A 21,254-nucleotide genomic window follows, 5' to 3' on the forward strand; every position below is an offset into this window, starting at 1 on the left:
GGAGGACACAAAGGGATATGGACAAGTTAAATGAGCAGGGCAGAAGGAATATGATGTGGAGAACTGTGAAGTTATCCGCTTTGGTAGGAAAAATATTTTTTAATTGAAGAGAGACCAAGCAATGTTGGTATTCAGAGGAGGGCCCCAGATGCCCTTGGACACGAATATGCAGGTTAATATGTAGGTACAGCAAGCATTTGGGAAAGCAAATTTATATTAGCCTTTATTAGGGAAGAATTCAAGTACAAGAGTAAAGAAATCTTATTGCAATTGTGTAGGGCCTTGGTGAGACCACATCTGGGGTACTGTGAACAATTTTAGTCTCCTTACCTGAGGAAAGCCTTGGAGAAAGTGTAACAAAGATTCTCTAGATTGATTCCTGGGATGAGGGAATTGTCTCAAGAGGAAAGATTAAATAGATAAGACCTGTGTTTTCAAGGGTTGAGAAAACTGAAAGGTGACCTCATTGAAACATAGAATTTACTGGTTTGAGAGGTTGTTTCCCTTGAACGGAGAGCCTTGCGCTAGGGGTCACAGTCTCAGAATAAGGAGTCAGTTATTTAGAACTGAGGTGAGAAATCTCCACTCGAAAGATTGTGAACTACCCTGGAGTGCTGTGGATGTTCAATTGTTGAGTAATCAAGTTAGAGAGCAATAGATTTGTGGATATTAAGCGATATGTGGAAAAGTGAAATTAATGTTGAGTTCAGTCATGATTTTATTGAATGGTAAAGGAGGGGCTCAAAGGGCCTAATGACTGACTACTATTTCTTATATTTTAACATGCAAACCAAACCAGATTGGATTGTGCACTGCACAGATTTGATTGCTAAATAAATGCAACAGATTTTCAAACCCAGGCAAACTGAAACATGCAAATCAGATTTATTGGTTCTATATGTTGTTGCAAAAGATGTTGTTTGCTAAATATCATGAACTCAGCTTTGTTGGCTATTATAAAACAAATGAAAATCCTCAGATCATGCCAGCAAGATGATACGTTATTTGTTGCTTCCTAGGAGATTCTTGGGTTGTGTGTTGGTGTATCAAATAGGCCATTAAATGAGATGTAATCAATCGTTTGTTGTAACAATGCACATAAAGGAATGTGGCCAATTTCTTGGATTAATTATCTTAAAGTCGAACGGCTGGATATATATATTATTCTGATGTACCACATTATATTAATGAACAGAAAAGTTTAAACATTTCAAACATGAACTGTAATTTAGAGCTAGTTTTAACAAGCCTGAAATTGCCAACAGCTTAGAGTCATAGAGCTATAGAGATCTGCAGCATAGAAAAAAAGTCCTTCGGCCCATCGAGTCTGTGCCAGTCAAACAAGTACCTAATTATTCTAATCCCATCTTCCAGCACTAGGCCCATAGCCTTGTATGCCATGGCATCGCAAGTGCACATCCAAATACTTATTAAATGTTATGAGGGTATCTGCCTCTACCACCCTTTCAGGCAGTGAATACCAGATTCCCACCACCCTCTGGGTGAAAAAAATCTTCCTCACATCCCCTTTAAACCTCTTGCTCCCTAACTTTAAATCTATGTCCCCTGGTTATTGACCCCTCCACCAAGGGAAAAAGTTCCTTCCTGTCTACCCTATCTATGTCCCTCATAATTTTATACATCTCAATCATGTCCCCCCTCAATCTCCTCTACTCCAAGGAAAATAACCCCAGTCTATCCAATCTCTCCTCATAACTAAAACTCTCCAGCCCAGGCAACATCCTGGCAAATCTCCTCTGCACTCTCTCTAGTGCAATCATGTCCTTCCTATAATGCGGATTCCAGAACTGCACACAATTCTCTAGCTGTGGCCTAACCAGCATTTTATACAGTTCCAGCATAACCTCCCTGCTCTTATATTCTGTGTCTCAGCTAATAAAGGCAAATATCCCATGTGCCTTGTTAACCACCTTATCTACCTGTCCCGCTACCGTGAGGGACCAGTGGACATGCTCACCAATGCCCTTCTGATCCTAGGTACTTCCCAGAGTCCTACCATTCATCATTTTTTCCCATGCCTTGTATGTCCTGCCCAAGTGCATCATCTCACACTTATCCAGATTAAATTCCATTTGCCACTGATCAGCTCACCTGACCAGCCCGTCTATATCCTCCTGTAATCTAAGACTATCCTCCTCACTATCTACCACCCCACCAATTTTCGTGTCATCCGCGAACTTACTGATCCACCCTCCTACATTCAAGTCTAAATCGTCTATATATACCACAAACAACAAGGGATCCAACACCGATCCATGTGGAACCCCACAGGACACAGGCATCCTGTCACAAAAACACCCCTCAATCATCACCCTCTGCTTCCTGCCACTCAGCCAATTCTGGATCCAATTTGCCAAATTGCCTTAAATCCCATGGGCTCTTACCTTCGTTATCAGTCTCCCATGTGGGACCTCATCAAAACCCTTGCTGAAGTCCAAGTAGACTACATCAAATGCATTGCCCTCATCTACACACCTGCTCACCTTTTCAAAAAATTCAATCAAATTGGTTAGACGTGACCTCCCCATAACAAAGCCATGCTGACTGTCCTTGATTAACCCCTGCCTCTCCAAGTGTAGATTAATCTGTCCCTCAGAATTGTTTCCAATAGTTTCCTCACCACTGAGGTTAGACTAACTGGTCTGCAGTTCCCTGGTTTATCCCTTCCTCCCTTCTTGAATAACGGTACCACATTGGCTGTCCTCCAGCCCTCTGGCACCTCTCCTGTGGCCAGAGAGGTATTGAAAATTATTGCCTGTGCCCCTGCTATTTCCTCCCTTGTTTCACTCAACAGCCTGGGATACATTTCATCTGGGCCTGGAGATTTATCTACTTTTAAGCCAGCCTGACCACTTAGAACCTCCTCCCTTTCTATGCTAATTTCTTTAATTCTATCACTGTCCTTCTGATTTCCATACCAACGTTGGCCTTCTCACTTGTGAACACCGACACAATGTATTTATTTAGAACCCTACCTACGTCTTCCGGCTCCATATACAAATTACCACTATGGTCCTTAATGGGCCCTACTCTTTCCCTAGTTACCCTCTTGCTCTTACTGTACTTGTAAAATAACTTTGGATTTTCCTTTATTTTACCTGCCAATATTTTTTCATGCCTCCTTTTTCTTCTCCTAATTACCTTTTTAAGTTCCCCCCTACACATTCTGTACTCCTCTAGGGCTTCTGCGGTTTATACAAGTTATAATTATGAGTTATAACTTAAATACCCATTTTCTATGGTCATATACAATAACTGTTTTCATGTGAACATCATTAAGATAAGCTTCCTTAAGATATTATGAAAAATCTACTTTTGTTTGCTTACAGATAAGCACATCACTGACTGTTTTCACTTAATTCAAAGTGATGTGTAGTTAGGGACTAAAAATTCACAGCAGGATTCTCTGATCTTCCAGTGAACAACTGCACCACTTGATGTGAAATATTCTTTCAGTTAAGGGGAATTCCAAGTTTGATTCTCTGTCTGGGCTGATCTCAAGTACTCAAGGCACTATAATTTATCTCACCATACCGCAGTTAAAAGGGGGAAAAGTTTCATTGGAGCTCCTACTCCAATGTGTTATCCAGTAACACCTACCGAAAATATCTATATAAATGATGGCTTGGTTTTGCTAATTCATCCATTGATTGTACCTGCTGGTTCAGTTGCTCACAGTTGTGGAGTATATCCAAGACGACTTTCCTGTAACCTCTTCAGTTCAGGAGATGTCTGGTGGAAAATCTTCTTTATTGTAATCTACAGTTGATGGGAACTAACTGCAAACTCATGTTAAATGCAACTTCAACCTAAATTAAGTTATGGAAGTTAGTTGTTTTAAACATGAATGCATCTCAAGCAAATAAATGGCTCAAAATTGGTATTTTTTATTTGTAATTCTAAAAGCTTTGCCCAGTTTAAGAAATGTAGTTGCTTTCTGGCATTCAGTAATTGACCAGAAATTAATCATTTAAAATTTAGGTTTTGACTTGGAGTTGCTGTAACTCAATAAAGTAAGTCATAAAACCAGAACTCATGAGAGCCAGATTTTGTGTGCAATTCCTCTTGAACTGTATCACTCCATCAGTTCACATCAAAGAACCATGGATGATGAAATTCAAGTCAGCTGATCAATTATGCTTCTCATCTCTATAAGGATAAAGGGTCAGTGTGAGGGTTAAGACAAACAAGCGATCTGGATTCAATTTCGCCACAGACTGATGGAATGAGAGCTCTATATGTTGACTATTGGTGGCATACATGAAACGAGGTTGCTTAGTCTTCAATCAGAACAAAAAATTGCTGGAAAAGCTTTGCAGGTCAGGCAGCATCTGTGGAGAGAAATAGAGTTAACGTTTCAGGTCAATGATCCTTCTCCATCTGTTTCTTTGCACAGATTCTGCCTGACCTGAGTTCTTCCAGATTTCAGATTTCCAGCATTATTTTGCTTTTGCTTTGTTTCGGTCCAGTTTCAAGTGGGTCTGGACCTACAACACCAAGCTGATGCTAATTCAGCACCACTGACAGTCCCATCAGATGGCTGGTGTGGGAAATGAGAACAAATGTCTAACTGGTGTTGTAAAGGACGAACTCCTACTGCGATCGATGATAATGCAAAGTTTTGGGGCAGAGCAAAGGGAGGCTTTGCATTTCACTGTTGTCGCTTGGAAGTATGTGACTTAGGGTACCAGAAAAGTGTTTCATTCCCCATCACTAACATCACAAATCCTTGATGAGCACAGACATTTTCTCAAGGGGAAGAACATAAATAAAGATCCTTTTTAAGTGGTTGAAACATGCAAAGAAGTCAAATTCAAAGCTGAGGAAAGGCTGCTCTGTTGAACAGGATTTGACAGACAAAGACTGTTTTTATTTTCATTCATTTAGCTTTCAAGTGTGTTAAATTTATACTTGTATCTCAACCAGTCAACAATGCCAATGTATTTTGTCCACTGGTGAATACACTGTTTGTTCTCAATCTCATTATTCTTGCGGATGAAAAAACTCAAATGTGCAAGACTTGCAAGATTGTTAACTGCTGGTCAAAGCAGAAATTAGTCTTTGAATATTAATTGGAGTTGTGGGGTAACTGCACTCTTGGCCATCACCAGAGGTTGTTGTTCTTCTAATCCTTTGAAAAATATTTAGCAGTTTCCTGTCCCTTTTCTCTCTTCCCTTCAGTGTGCTAGATGTGATTCCAGTCATTGCTGTTCTCTGGTACCTTGCCCAAACGACTATTTCACTTGAATCGAGATAGTGAGAGCTAATAGAGCCCTGTCCTTATTCAATGCCATTTTCTAGAAGTTACCAGATAGCAATCAGTCCTTCCCTTCCTAGCCATGAGTTACTGAAGCCTTCATTGCCCAGCCACAAAGCAGAATCTGGAGCCTGCCTTGTCTGCCCAACATATGGCTACACAATATAATGCAAAATTTTATTTTATTTTGATTTTTCACCAAAGACCTGTATAATTGCAGTAATATCTCCTTACTCTTATAATGTGGTTTCTGTGGCTCCCTCGTAGAGCCTTGTGCTCTGTTTGACAAACATACCTCTTTCGGAGTACGTAAGTAGGCAAGAATATAAGTAGGAGCAGGAGTTGACCATAAAGTCCCTCAAGCCTGCTCTGCCTTTCATTAAGATCATGGCTGATTTTCTAACTCATCTTGCCGCACTATCCTCATATCCCTAATTCCCCTAAATCCCAAAAAGCTACCAATCTCAGTCTTGAATATACTCAACAACTGAGCATCCGCAGCCCTCTGGGATGGAGTATTCCAAAGATACACAACTCTGAGTGACCGATCTCTTACCCTGAGACATGATGTCTAATTCCAGACTCTCCAGCCAGGAGAAATGCCCTCTTAGGAAGGTTTGACAGTATAGATAATGAGAATTTTATGTTTCAATTACATCATCTTTCAATCTTCGAAAACCCAGAGAATATAGGCCCCATCCCAGGAACAGGTTTCATGCACCTTCATTACACCACCCTTAAGGCAAATACATCTTTTCCTCAGGTAAGGCAAACAAACTGATACATAGTCCTCCAGCTATGTCTTACCAAAGATCTGTGTAATTGCAGCAATATCCCCTTACTCTTGTACTCACAATACTGTATTAAAAGCCTACATACAATTTGCCTTCCTTATTATTTGCATGTTAACTTGCCGTGGACTTTGAGATCGCACAGCTTTTTTACAACTGTTCTTACTGAGTTTTTGCTGAGAGAGAGGTTTTCCAACTAAAATTTTTAAAAAACCCCAAAGGATTAACTTTGGCGCTGGATCTCCACCACTCCACTACCACCATCCCACCCTGCCACTGCCTTCTTTTGTCCAGTCAAAGCTGCATACCTTATTTCGAGCAGAATCAGTGAGTTATAATCGGAATTCTGCAGGCTACGTTCTTTTTCTTTTTTCAAAAAAAGTGCTCATTTGAAAAGGATTTAGTTGAGATCAGGGGTTAACAATAATAACATATTCCAGTAATTGGGAGGTTGTGGACAAACTGTAATAGTAATGTAATGCTGGGGCTGGGGAAATATTTCTGTTAACCTAACTAGTAAGAGGTCACATAAATATATAAAAAAGAAAGACTTGCATTTACATAGTACTTTTCACAACTACAGGATGTCTCAAAGCACTTTACAGTCAATTAATTACTTTTGAAGTGTAATCACAGTTGTAACATAAGAAACGTGGCACTAACTTGTGCACAGGAAGCACCCATAAACAACAGTGCTAGTGACCAGATAATCTGTTTTTGTCATGTTGGTTGAGGGATAAATATTGGCCAGGATATCGGGGAGAACTCCTCTGCTCATTTCTGAAATAATGCCATGGGATCTTTTACATCCACCTAAGCAGGCAGATGGAGCTTCAGGTTCACTACTCACTGAAAAGACTGCACCTGCCAGAGTGTAGCATTCCTTCTATACTGCACTGGATGTCAGCCTTGATTTTAGTGCGCAAGCCCTGGAGTGGGAATTGAACCTGAACCTTGTGACTCAGGCAGATGTGCTACCCACTGAGCCACAGCTGACACTGAGGCATAAAGTACAGAGATTGGGTGGGTCCAAGTGGTTATTGTACAAAATTTCAGTCTTTAATGGGGTTAAAATCATTTTTAATTGCCACTTAAGAACTCTGCATTGCTCCAAGTTTCTTCAGGGACCTGCAGCAAAAATGTTAAAGCTCTTGGTTCCTTTAGCATTTGTGTCAGATTGCATTATTTCAAACTATCAATTTAGCAGTTTCAAAACCCTTGGTCAGTGGAACCCTAGAAGCGTCTTTTTTTAGTTTGAATAAATTATTTAATGAGCTAGCTTTAGCTTTTTTCCTGTCGGTTACTGGTCGCATGTTGATTCTAGTATCATGTAAGGCTTAATCCTGGAAATTATTGGAATGTTAATTTAAATAGATGCAAGGTAGATTAATACTACAGAGACTTAACAAGATTTACAGTATTGTTGTAAGCAGTAAGTCCCAGGACAGAATTCATGATATTTACCATAGTAATGTGATATATTGACATTTGTAACTTTGATTGCATAATTTATAACCACTGCCATGACAAATTTATAACTGCCAATATGGATGTTATAATGTTACCTCTACCGAATTGCCTACACATTTGAAGTAACTCCACTGCTTTCTTCATAACTTGGCTGGAGAACTATCTGGTTTTCCACCCAATTGAAACAAACAAATACACAAGAAGTTTTCATGTTCTCAGCAAAGTGTTGTTCCGTGGAGAGCAGCATAGACTCAATGGGCTGAATGACTTTCTGTTCCGTAAATGACTGTCTCTTGGACTGCTCCGGTTGTACCAACTTCCGAGCTACTATCTGAAGTCAAAAAAAAAATTTGGGGAGAAAAGCAAGAAGGAAAGATGAAATGTTAAAGTAAAATAAGCAAAAATAAATGGGTTGAATGTGACTTTTTGCTGGAGAGGCACAGATGGAATTATGTAACTGTGTGGGGTGGGGTGGTGGTTGTGTTTACAGATCATTGAACACTGTCTGCTTAAACATGTTAACTAGTTGTAATGCAGCTCAACTGTGCATAGCTTTTAAGGTCTTAAAAAATTAACCTGATGCAGACAAAATAATTTGTAGCATGATAATTGAGAATTTCTGATTCACTTCCTCCCCATCTTTCCATTTTTCCTTGTAGGTAGTGTGCATTGGTTTCATTTCATGCATAAAAAAGTCTGTTCTTTTGAGGGAATTGCTTTGTGTTGACACCTTTATTGCTTCTTGAGCAGAATAATTACTAATCCCTTGTCCACTTATTGATTCCATGGCAGTCCTTTACTAATGTTTAAAGACTGGGCCTTTATGTTGGTCTTTCTCAGATAAATTATTGAAAATAACACACATTTTGGCATTGTATTGTTTCTATTGCAACAAATCTAAAAACGCTGTAGCTTAAAAACCCAACTGGAAAAGCAAATTCATGCCCTTTTGTGTAGTGTTGCAAACAAGTGTGTCTAGAAGAAAACCTTTCAATATCTCATGCTTTCTTTGAAAATAAAGAGCAACATAGTAGACATGTTGAGCCTAAGTTAACCCTTGGGAAACCAACAGAGTGAGCCCATGCTCTAGTGTGAAGCTTACCAGTTCACAAAATATATTTTTGTATTTTCCCTACAAATTGAAGCCTGATGAAACCAATCTTAACTCTCATCTCAGTACAAAATGCTAATTTGGTGTCACTCTTTCTTAAACTGGAATCTTCCTTTAAACAAGGGGACAGTTCCCTTGAATTTGTTTCTCTTTTATTGATGATTTTAGACCATGTTGCCTTTTGAAGATATATGACCCCTTTCCATCTGTTGTAAGTTGTGAAATTTAACTGATAGTGCTCCAATTGCATTTTGCTGAATCAGTACTAACATTATGCTTGACACTCTATGTCGAGTGTTAGCATACTCTGAATTAATTATTTTAAAATCTTTAGCTTTTACAGCATTTTTCTGTGGTTTAGTGTTACCTTATATACTCATAAAACTAGCTAAATCACTTTCCTATTTAAAATCATTTTTGTTTTCTAGCTAAATCACTTTGCTATTGAAAATCATTTTTGTTTTCTAGTAACAAGCCAACCCAGCAATATTTGTTCTAAGTGTTCAGTCCTCCATTAGTATAACCCAGGAGAGGTTCTAAAATTGAGAACGATAATTATCTGATAACAATAGCTGAATTGGGAAACATTCAATAGCTTTAATTACTTGTGGCTAGACCTTCTCCTCCCTACAATGTGCGCACATGTTTTTATTTATTATGATGCAAGATACTTCATATAATTTATATCCACCAATTTAAAAACCAGCCCTTTATTGAAAGAGACCTGGCAGTGTATCCCCCAACGTTCTTTTGCTTTGTTTTTAAAACCCAACACTCAATTTGTAGCCTGATGACCAGATTAAATATTATGACCTGCCAACTGGATTCCATTGCCTTGATCATCTGCTCATTAAAGTGAGAAATGAGTGACCAATTTGGGCAATGGAACGTTGGCCTCACTGTTGGCTTTGAGAGTTAATCTCAGAATATTGACTGTTTATAACCTGTAAGTAGGAACCATACAATGTTAGTCTGGTACTCTATACAGAATGAGATTGTTAAATCCAGGATATCTTTGACATGAGTTCCTGCACATTAGGAACTGAATGGAAATGGTCAAACATGTTTTAATTGTGACTTGCTTTCATACCCTTCAGGTGTAAGATCAAATGCCCAACATTACCTTGTGGTTATGTAATCCAAAATCTGTTTGATTTTACATGATATACTTCTAAACAATTGCATTTTGTTATATGACATTCTGATTTCTGTAATAAAAGTTCTATTGCAATATTCCAAGTTGTTGATCAAGAAGACTATCTATTGTAGTGTGGCTATGTTCATTTGTGTTGTCCTGCTCCAGTTGTATACACAATTGCTGGGACTGTGGACCATCAACCCAATATTCTAGTTTCCTACCCTGCCCAAGGTTGTAGTTTGCCAACAGACCCAAAGTTGAGAAGGCTTGTTAACTGGCTTTTCCCCAGATTGCATTCACTTGACTGATTTTACTTTCACTCCATTGGAAAAAATTAAGTGAAATTTCAGCTATTCCCTCTGTGATCTCATTTGGTGGGATGATTGAATTGTGTTTTTGTTTTTCTGACTTGCGTGTTGTAATCAAGTCTTACCACAATGTGATCATTGACCCCTAGGGCAGTATTGATTTACACTGCTTGTAATCTAAGCTTTCAGCTATAGAGTGTACTGTTGGAAATTAATATAAGTTTGTAGACTAGATGCTTAGTTGAATAAGACCATAAATCTACCTGAGTTAGCTTTGATTTCTGGGAATTGCAAAAATGAAAGGTCAATTATCTGTTCAGAATGGAAATTGTCACTCTTGAAAATGCAGCTTGCTTGTATTTGTTGAAAAACTTTTAGGAATTAATTTTGTTCCTCCTTCAGGTCCACAAAGTTCCTGGTTGAACTGCTTCCAGGCTTCACTCTGGAATTCACCTTGGCATTTGATTGTTGTCCAAGGTTACTCTCCTACATTGCTTTTTATCCTTTACTCCATGTGGACAATGCTGAGTTCCTGCTTAGTATGTCCTGGCTGGGATCAGAATGCTTGTGCACGCAAACCTGCTTTGTGTCCCTATCTACGTTGTGTGGCTTGGTGACCATACTATTGTGCTGTGCCTTGAATCATTTAGTGTTGATGTAAACATCTAAAAAATGTTTATTTTTTTCTTTTTAAAAAAGACACCCCTGTAAAAGTAGATGTGCCTCTTCTGTTATTATAATTTTTATATTGTTACGTAAAATGTTTTCTTTTGTTTCAGCAGGTATAAAAATCATTAAATCTTTTTTAATGCACTTTTCTTCTTGTAGAACTCTGTAGTTATAATCTTGCATGTCTGATACTTGTACTAATGTTGCTAGACAAGACCTCTCAAAATAAATTGTATTAATTATTAATACATCCATTTGGGCATGATCTAGCCGTTTTGAAATTTCTCAGCTAACTTAGTTTCCTCAGTAAGGTTGATTTACCAACATTAATGTTTAATAAATCTGACTAAGGATCATAAGACTTGGCAGCAGCACCCATTTCATTTCACTCATGTTATTGTTTGCAACTCTGCATAACCGTTATATTGATTTAAGCTGTGGGAAATTATCTACAATTTGCAATGCTGACATGGTCATGCCACATCCTGTCTGAGGTGACCATGTTCTTCATTTTGTTTTAATTCAGTATGCATTTAGTTAAAAATTTCAGAAAATACTGAAGATACAATAATGCAATGAAGTTTATATGTTTTGCAATTTCTGTTGCACTTGAATTGAGTAACAATGCTAACTGTAGCTGTGCTTGGTTCTTGTGCCTCTGATCCAAAATGTCTCAGTGCTGCTAAAACTGCTGCTGCCAACTTGAACTGAGCTTGGAAATGTTCTTGAGCACTCAGCTGAGATCGAATGTAACTAGTGTCTCTGCATGTGGCAGGCATCCGGACTATCTCTGTCCACTCCTGAATCACACTGGTGGCTTGTAGCTTACTTTAAGTCCATGTAATGCACTGCATTATTATGGGTGATCTTCACGTATGTTTCTTTACATCCTTTCGAAGAACCTTTCCGGACTAGTTCTTGTGCTTTGGTTTGAAACTTTTGCTGTAATTGTAGCTTCCTGCAGTAATAGTCTCCTGACTTGTTCTCCCTGTCACTCCAGGAAAGGAAGTTCTTCAAAGCCCTGTTTGGAAAAGTAAGTTTGAATGCCTAGACTTCTGTTGATACATTAAGGGGTTACACCACTACATTTATATATTAAATGGCAGCTTTCAATGTTCAGTTTATTGGCTAAGATTTCATAAAACTGTATCTGTTCAGTTATAAGCTGAACTTTTGAATGAGAAGAATGGTTTGCAGTTTTTTTTCACTGGCCCAGAATTGTTTGCTGCAAGTTGGTTTGTGTGATGTGATTATCAAGTTTTTTTTTGCTATTGTGACTGTTTTTGAAACATGCATGTATTAATGTTTGGGGAGGAGAGGGATTTGCCTCAGGCTCAAGAAATAATAACTCGATTCCTTAAAAAATATAGAGGAGACCATACTTTGGCAGTTTTTGCCTATGAACTTTTAAGAGTGATATATTAAATTGTGTTGATTAAAACTGACAAAGGAATCAAAAACCTTAATAATCCCTTACTCTATCCTTACTCTGTCCTTCATTTGTTTTAAAAATCTGCATCATAGCTTCATCCTTGAATGTAGTATGATGTGTCGCAACTATAGAGATTTGCACAACATCGCTGAAATGATAATGAATGACAGATTAACTTGAATTTCTCAAAGTGCTTGGGTACTTGCTAGGACACCATTTTCATCAAGATTCTTTACTGATATACACAAAAAGATGGCCTGAAATCTTGAAGGCGGAGTTTATTATGAATCTATTACAGAACCAGCATTGCATTGCCCAGAGGAGCTATACAAACTTCACATGTGGATGGTCCATGGTGTATCACTTGGGGCTGAATATTGACTCCCAAAAATGGTTGGGTTGGGGCTGTGTCTGAGGTCAAATTGCAAAAAAAAAACCTGACTATAGTAGGAACTCTGAGGTTCCCCAACTGTGTCAGTTTTAATGAAGGCAGGATGAGGGGCGGGTGACCAGATTGGCCAGTGAAAGGGTCACTAACAAGTTGACCAAATGGCACTTGCTTAACAATAACCTGCTCACTGACACCGAGTTTGGGTTTCGCCGGGACCACTCAGCTCTTGACCTCATTACAGCCTTGGTTCGAACATGGGCAAAAAAGGTGAGGTGACATCAAGGCAGCATTTGACAAAGGGTGTGGCATCGAGGAGCCCTAGCAAAACTGGAGTCAGTGGGAATCAGGGAGAAAACTCTGCACTGGTTGGAATCATACCTAGCACAAAGGAAGATGGTTGCGGTTGTTGGAGGTCAGTCATCTCAGCTCCATGACGTCGCAGAAGTTTGTCAGGGTGGTGTCCTCAGCCCAGCCATCTACAGCTGCTTCATCAATGACCTACCTTCCATCATAAGGTCAGCAACAGGGACATTCACCGATGGTTGCACCATGTTCAGCACCATTCGCGACAAATCTGATGTAGAAGCAGTCCATGTGCAAATGCAGCAAGACCTGGACAATATCCAGGCTTGGGATGACAAGCGGCAAGTAACATTCGCGCTACACAAGTGCTAGGCAGTGACCATCTCCAACAAGAGAGAATCTAAACATTGCCACTTGACATTCAATGGAATTATCATCACTGAATCCCCACTATCAACATCCTGGGAGTTACCATTGACCAGAAACTGAACTGGACCAGCCATATAAATACTGTGGCTGCAAGGGCAGGTTAGAGGCTAGGAATTCTGCGATGAGTAACTCACCTCCTGACTCCCCAAATCCTGACCACCATCGACAAGGCACAAATCAGGAGTGTGATGGAATACTTCCCACTTTCTTGGGTGAGTGCAGCTCCAACAACACTCAAGCTTGACACCATCCAGAACAAAGCAGCCCGCTTAATTGGCATCGCATTCACAAACATTCACTCCCTCCACCACTGACGCACAGTAGCAGCAGTGTGTATCATCTACAAGATGCACTGCAGGAATTCACCAAGACTCCTTAGACAGCACCTTCCAAACACACAACCACCACTATCTAGAAAGACAAGAGTAGCAGATAGATGGAAATATCACTGCATGGAAGTTCATCTCCAAGTCACTCACCATCCTAATTTGGAAATATATCGCCGTCCCTTCATTGTCACTGGGTCAAAATCCTGGAATTCCCTTCCGAACAGTTCTGTGGGTGTACTACACCACATGGACTGCAGCGGTTCAAGAAGGCAGCTCACCACCATCTTCTAAAGGGCAATCAGGGGTGGGCAATAAATGCTGGCCTAGCCAGTGACACCCACATACCATGAATGAATTTTTAAAAATCTCCTTCCCCAACCGTCTCTCCCACTCCCCAATGCATAAGAACAAAAACAAAAATACCTGGAAAAACTCAGCAGGTCTGACAGCATCTATGGAGAGGAATACAGTTAACGTTTCGAGTCCAAATGACTTCATCGGAAATAAGGGAAAATAGAAAAGTGGTGAAAAATAAGCTGGTTTAAGGGGAGGGAGGACAGGTAGAGTTGGGTAGAGGGCCAGTGATAGGTGAAGATTGCCAAAAGGTGTCATAGACAAAAGGACAAAGAGATATTGACCAGGCTTCTTTTAAAAGCTCAATGATTAATTTATTTTAAAACAAAACTCCTTTTAACGAGTTGCAAGTACTGGCTGACACAATTGTAATCGGGAAGTATATCTATCTTTTCCTGAAGAGTTTCCCCAGCGCACGCGCGCGCACATTTATACATACACACACCCACACATCCACACAAAGGACAAACAGATAGAGTCTCTCTGCAGAGATAGGCTTTGGAGGATGGGTGTTATAAAATAAAAGATAAAGTCCGCAGAGCCTCGACGCTGTCAACCTGGAGTTCTCTTGTGCTAGTCCTGGTGGATGCCTGGACATTCTCACCACTGGTCTCAGCTTTGCAGGTCCAAATGCAGACTTTTTACACTGAGATGAGGGTTCTCTACAGGTTGATAGCCACACTCATTTTTAGGCAAGGTAGAGAGAGGGAGCCAGCAAAGGTAGCCGCCTTTCCTCAGCTTGCTCTCCAACAACACTGCCTTCCAAACAAGAAGGTTCACGATTTAAGTTTTTTTTCTCTCTGCCATGTGATTACTTAATAAAAAGCTGGGAGGCAAAAAGGCAAAGTGCTTTGCAGTTCAACAAGCAAACAACTCCTTCTCAAGTACCATATAGGTCAGGAGATTTCTTGGAAGAAGCCTGCTTGTTTATAGTTCCAAGATGAACTTGTGACCTTTTTTAAAAAAAATCCCAGGTGAGCATCCAGATGACCGGATCATATCAAATCCTTCCATTTTGTAAAAGAAGACTTTAGTTTTGAGAGATATGATTCTAACAGATCCATTAAGCCAATATGTGTAATTTAAGTACAAAATATTCATTGAATAGAATTGATGACCATATGGTGTCCATTATCTTCACAAAAGTTATAATTTCAAGGCTAACTTGTTTCATGCTTAATAGGGGGCTTTCTGATTAAAGTGTAGAAGCTTTCACATGCACTCTATAATGTTGTTTTTTGGATATGGATCATGTATTTTTAAAAAGTTCTTTGGTTTAGCTATCCAGTTAATTCTGTTCTCTCACATTTCCCCCATAACCCTGTAATTTTTACCCTTTGAGTGTTTATCCTGATGATCAACAACAACTTGTATATGCCTTTAACATAATAAAACATAGCAAGGAACTTGACAGGAGTATTATCAAATAAAATTTGACACCAGGCCAAATGTGAACTTCAGGCAGGTGACCAAAAGCTCGGTTAAAGAATTAGGTTAAAGGAGCACCTTAAAGGAAGAAAGAGAGGTTGAGAGAGAGAGAATTCCAAAGCTTAGGACTTTTGGCGAAGCACAGCCGTCAGAGATGCAGTGATGATGATTAAAATCAGGGATGCTTAACAGGCCAGAATTGGAGGAATGCAGATACCTCGGAGGATTGTAGGGCTGAAAATTAGAGTTAGGGAGGAGGGGATGAAAACGAAGATCCAGATTTTAAAATCAAGGGGCTGCCTAACCGGGAACCAATGTAGTTCAACGAACATGGGTAGAAATGGGAGTTAGGACGCAGGCAGCAAAGTTTTAGATGACTTCAAGTTTGTAGAGGATAGAATGTGGGAGGCTAGCCAGGAGTCCTTGGAACAGCCAAGTCCTGAGGTAACAAAGGCATGGATGGGGTTTTGGGCAGCAAATGAGCTAAGACAGGCAGAGCTGGGCAATATTATCACAGAATCACAGTGCAGAAGAGGCCGTTTGGCACATTGAGTCTGCACCAACATGTGAGATACACCTGACCTACCTACCTAATCCCATTTACCAGCACTTGGCCCATAGCCTTGAATGTTATGACATGCCAAGTGCTCATCCAGGTACTTTTTAAAGGATGTGAGGCAACCCGTCTCCACCACCCTCCCAGGCAGTGTATTCCAGACCCTCACCACCCTCTGGGTAAAAAAGTTTTTCCTCACATCCCCCCTAAACCTCCTGCCCCTCACCTTGAACTTATTTCCCCTCATGACTGACCCTTCAACTAAGGGGAACAGCTGGTCCCTATCCACCATGTCCATGCCCCTCATAATCTTGTACACCTCGATCAGGTCGCCCCTCAGTCTTCTCTGCTCCAACGAAAACAAACCAAGTCTATCCAACCTCTCTTCATAACTTAAATATTTCATCCCAGGCAACATCCTGGTGAATCTCCTCTGCCCCCCCTCCAGTGCAATCACATCCTTCCTATAATGTGCTGACCAGAACTGCACACAGTACTCCAGCTGTGGCCTCACCAAAGTTCTATACAACTCCAACATGACCTCCCTACTTTTGTAATCTATGCCTCGATTGATACAGGCAGGTATCCCATATGTCTTTATCACCACCCCATTAACATGCCCCTCCGCCTTCAGGGATCCATGGACACACAAGGTCCCTTTGTTCCTCATAACTTCCTAGTGTCATGCCGTTCATTGAATACTTCCTTGTCAAATTACTCCTTCCAAAGTGTATCACCTCACACTTTTCAGGGTTAATTTCCATCTGCCAATTATCTGCCCATTTGACCATCCCGTCTATATCTTCCTGTAGCCCAAGACACTCAGCCTCACTGTTAACCACCCGGCCAATCTTTGTGTCATCCGCAAACTTACTAATCCTACCCCCCACATAGTCATCTATGTCATTTATATAAATGACAAATAATAGGGGACCCAGCACTGGTACGCCACTGGACACTGACTTCCAGTCACTAAAGCATCCTTGCCACCTTATAAATTACCCTGTATCCCATGTGCATTTGCCTTCTTTATAAGTCTCCCATGTGGGACCTTGTCAAAGGCTTTGCTGAAATCCATATAAACTACATCAACTGCACTACCCTCATCTACACCTCAAAAAATTCAATCAAATTTGTTAGGCATGACCTCCCTCTGACAAAGCCATGCTGACTATTCCGGATCAAACCTTGCCTCACCAAGTGGAGATAGATTCTCTCCTTCAGAATTTTCTCCAATAGTTTCCCTACCAGTGACATGAGACTCACTGGTCCATAGTTCCCTGGCTTATCTCTACAACCCTTCTTAAATAGCGGAACCACATTAGCTGTTCTCCAGTCCTCTGGCACCTCCCCCTTGGCCAAAGAGGAATTAAAAATTTGTGTCAGAGCCCCTGCGATCTCCTCCCTTGCCTCCCTCAGCAGTCTGGGACATAAATCATCCAGACCTGGAGATTTGTCCACTTTTAAGCCTGCCAATACCTCAAATACCTTGTCACTACCTATATATATTTGCTCAAGAACCTCGCGGTCTCTCTGTCCGAGTTCGATACCTTCATCCTCATTCTCTTGGGTGAAGATGGATGTAAATTATTCATTCAACACTTTACCGATGTCCTCTGGCTCCACCCATAGATTGCCCCCTTGGTCCCTAATGGGCCCTACTCTTTCCCTGGTTATCCTCTTCCCATTGATATACTTATAGAATATTTTGGGATTTTCCCTACTTTTACCAGCCAGAGCTTTCTCAAATCCCCCCTTTGCTCTCCTAATTGCTTTTTTAAGCTCCACCCTGCACTTTCTGTACTCCACTAATGTGTCCGCTGATTTGCTCCCCTTGTACCTATTAAAAGCCTCTCTTTTCCTTCTCATTGTATCCTGAATATCTTTGGTCATCCATGCTTCTCTGGGCTTATTACTCCTTCCTATCACCCTTGAGGGAACATGTTGAGAATTCCACAGGTTGACCACCCTCTGAGTGAAGAAATTTTTCCTCATCGCAGTCCTAAATGGCCTGTCCCGTATCCTGAGACTGTGGCCCCTGGTTCTGGACTCCGCAACCCGGGGAAACATCCTCCCTGCATCCAGTCTGTCTAGCCTTGTTAGAATTGTATACGTTTCAATCAGATCCCTCTCATTCTTCCAAACTCAAGTGAACACAGGCCTATTTGAACCAATCTCTCCTTATATATATCAGCTTGGTGAGCCTTCGCTGCACTCCCTCAATGGCAAATATATCCCTTCTTAGGTAGAGACCCCAAAACTGCAAGCAGAACTCCAGGTGTGGTCTCACCAAGGCCCTGTATAACTGCAGCAAGACATCCCTACCTCTGAACACAAATCCCCTTGCAATGAAGGCCAGCATACCCTTTGCCTTCCTAATTGCTTGCTGCACCTGCCTATTTACTTTCATTGACTGACTGGTGTACCCTTTGTCCATCCACATTTCCCAATATATCACCATTTGAGTAATACTCTGCCTTTCTGTTTTTCACACCAAAGCATATAACTTCACATTTACTCACGTTATACTGCATCTGCCATGTGTTGCCCACATACACAACTTGTCTAAATCACCCTGAAGCCTCCTTTCCTCCTCCTCACAACCCTGCCCAGTTTTGTGTCATCAGGAAACTTGGAAATATTGCATTTGGTTCCCTCATCCAAGTCATTTAAATATATTGTGAATAGCTGGGGCCCAAGCACTGATCCCTGCATTACACCACTAGTTACCACCTGCCAACCAGAAAAAGACCCATTTATTCCCATTTTCTGTTTCCGGTCTGTCAACCAATTTTCAATCCATGCCAGTCTATTATCCCCAATTAATGCTTTAATTTTTCCCTCTAGCCTCTTATGTGGGACGTTATCAAAAGCCTTCTTGGAATCCAAATACACCACATCCACTGGTTCTCCCATATCGATTCTACTAGTTACATCCTCAAAAACTCCAGTAGATTAGTTAAGCATGATTTCCCTTTCATAAACCATTTGTCTAATTCTGTTAATGCTTTCTAAGTGTTCTGTTACCACATCTTTTATAATAGACTCTAGCATTTCTCCACTTCTGATGTTTGGCTAACTGGTCTGTATTTCTCTGTTTTTCTCTCCCTCCTTTTTTTAAATAGTGGGGTTACATTTGCCACCCTCCAATCTGTAGGAACTGCTCCAGAATCTATAGAATTTTGGAAGATGACCACCAAGGCATCCAATATCTCTAGGACCACTTCCTTTAGTATTCTAGGATGTAGATTATCAGGCCCTGGGAATTTTTTAGCCTTTAACTCCATTAATTTCTCTAGTGCCATTTTTTTACTAATACTGATTTTCTTCAATTCCTCCCTCTCACTGGACCCTTGACTCCCTAACATTCCTGGGAAATTATTTGTGTCCTCTTTTGTGAAGACAGAACCAAAATATGTGTTCAATTCTTCTGCCATTTATTTGTTCCCCATTATAATTTGTAAGGGACTTATGTTTGTCTTTGCTAATCTTTTTCTCTTCACACATTTGTAGAAGCTTTTACAGTCAGTTTTATGTTCCTTGCAAGTTTACTCACATACTCCATTTTCCCCTTCTTGATCAATCTTTTTGTCCACTTTTGCTGAATTCTAAACTGCTCCCAATCCTCAGGCTTGCTGCTTTTTCTGGCAATTTTATATGTCTCCTCTTTGGATCTAATAGTATTGCTAATTTCTTTTGCAAGCCATGGTTGAGCCACCTTTCCTGTTTTATTTTTGCACCAGTCAGCAATGAATCACTGTTGTAATTCATGTAAACGTTCCTTCAATATTAACGATTGCCTATATACTGTCAACCCTTTTAGTTAGATTCCCCAATCCATCATTGTCAACTCGCGCCTCGTACCCTCATATTTCCATTTATTTAGATTCAGGATCCTAATTTTGGATTCAACTTCTTTACTCTCCACCTTAATGAACAATTCTAATATTTTATGGTCACTCTTCCTCAAGCAAAGATTGTTAATTAATCCTTTCTCATTGCAGAATACCCAGTCTAGGATAGCTTGCTCTCTAGTTGTTTCCTCAGTGTATTGGTCTAAATAACCATCATGTACACACTCCAGGAAATCCTCCTCCACAGTATTATTGCTAGTTTGGTTTGTCCAATCTATATGTAGATTAAAGTCACCCTTGATTACAGTTGTACCCTTATTGCATGCGTCTCTAATTTCCTGCTTAATGCCTTCCCTTAAATCTCCATTACTGTTTGGGGGCCTATAGACAACCCCCACCAACATTTTCTGCCCTTGGCGTTTCTTATTTCCAGCCAAACAGATTCCATACCATGATTTTCCGAGCCAATATCCTTCCTCACGATTGCATTAATTTCCTCCTTTACTAACAATGCTACCCCACCTTCTTTCCCTATTTGTCTATCCTTCCGAAATATTGAATACCACTGGATGTTCAGTTCCCATCCTTAGTCACCCTGCAGCCATGTCTCCATTTATATCTATTTGCACTGTTAATTCATCTACCTTGTTGCAAATGCTCCACGCATTAAGATACAATGCCTTTAGACTTGTCTTTTTCACCTCATTAGGCATCTTAGCTTTATTTTGCACTTTGACTCCATTTATTTCTCGCCCTTGTTTTTTCTGCCTTCCACTTTTGCTTCTTACTTTTCTGTCTTTTGTTTCTATCCTTGTTTCTCCCTCCTCTATCTCCCTGCTCAGTTACCCATCCCCATGCCATTCTAGTTTAAATCCTCCCTGACCACACTTGCAAACACCACCACCACCACCCCATCCCACCCCCCCTAATAAACATATAACCCTAGGTTAGTGGCTAAATTACATCTTAAGACTCATTGTTTACAAGGTGATGACAGAGTCAATAGAGCGAAAATATTACCATCTAATAGTTCAACTTAATTGCAGGTATCCAAGATACTGTCCTTTGCACTATTTGAATAGCTATTGATAAAGGGAAGCTAAATAATTAAAATGTGTATGCAACATTTTTATCTGCACAGAAAAGCACAAACGTTTCTCCTAGTAAACTTTAAACCTTTAAGCTGATTAAAATATTAGCAAGCTATAAATTCTTACGCGGAGGTAAATTCTTACAATAAACAGAATAGGTAGGTCCACCTTAACGCACTCATCCTCAACTTATTAATGCTATTAGTGGATTGCAATCTTGGAGAATTGTGTAAGTGTACCCTTATTTAATTTACTGGCTGCCCTGGATGTATCTGATCACAAGGGAAGACAATTCGCTTTATTATTTTAGAGAAGACCCAGC

At 40.2% G+C, this 21,254-nt stretch overlaps 1 protein-coding gene across 10 annotated transcripts in view; it reads left to right on the forward strand.

The window, feature by feature from the left end:
* numb (NUMB endocytic adaptor protein) overlaps positions 1-21,254 on the forward strand; it is a 244,205-nt gene that overhangs the window by 170,798 nt on the left and 52,153 nt on the right. For 7 of the 10 annotated variants that reach the window (XM_041214093.1, XM_041214091.1, XM_041214092.1 and 4 more), the window contains one exon: positions 11,766-11,798. The exons of the other annotated variants lie outside the window; for them this stretch is intronic. In XM_041214093.1, the coding sequence (XP_041070027.1) occupies positions 11,766-11,798 (33 nt within the window). The remainder of the gene's footprint in view (positions 1-11,765; positions 11,799-21,254) is intronic. 10 annotated transcript variants of the gene reach the window in all.

Source organism: Carcharodon carcharias, chromosome 20, assembly GCF_017639515.1.
Source record: "Carcharodon carcharias isolate sCarCar2 chromosome 20, sCarCar2.pri, whole genome shotgun sequence".
Lineage (NCBI taxonomy): Eukaryota > Metazoa > Chordata > Chondrichthyes > Lamniformes > Lamnidae > Carcharodon > Carcharodon carcharias.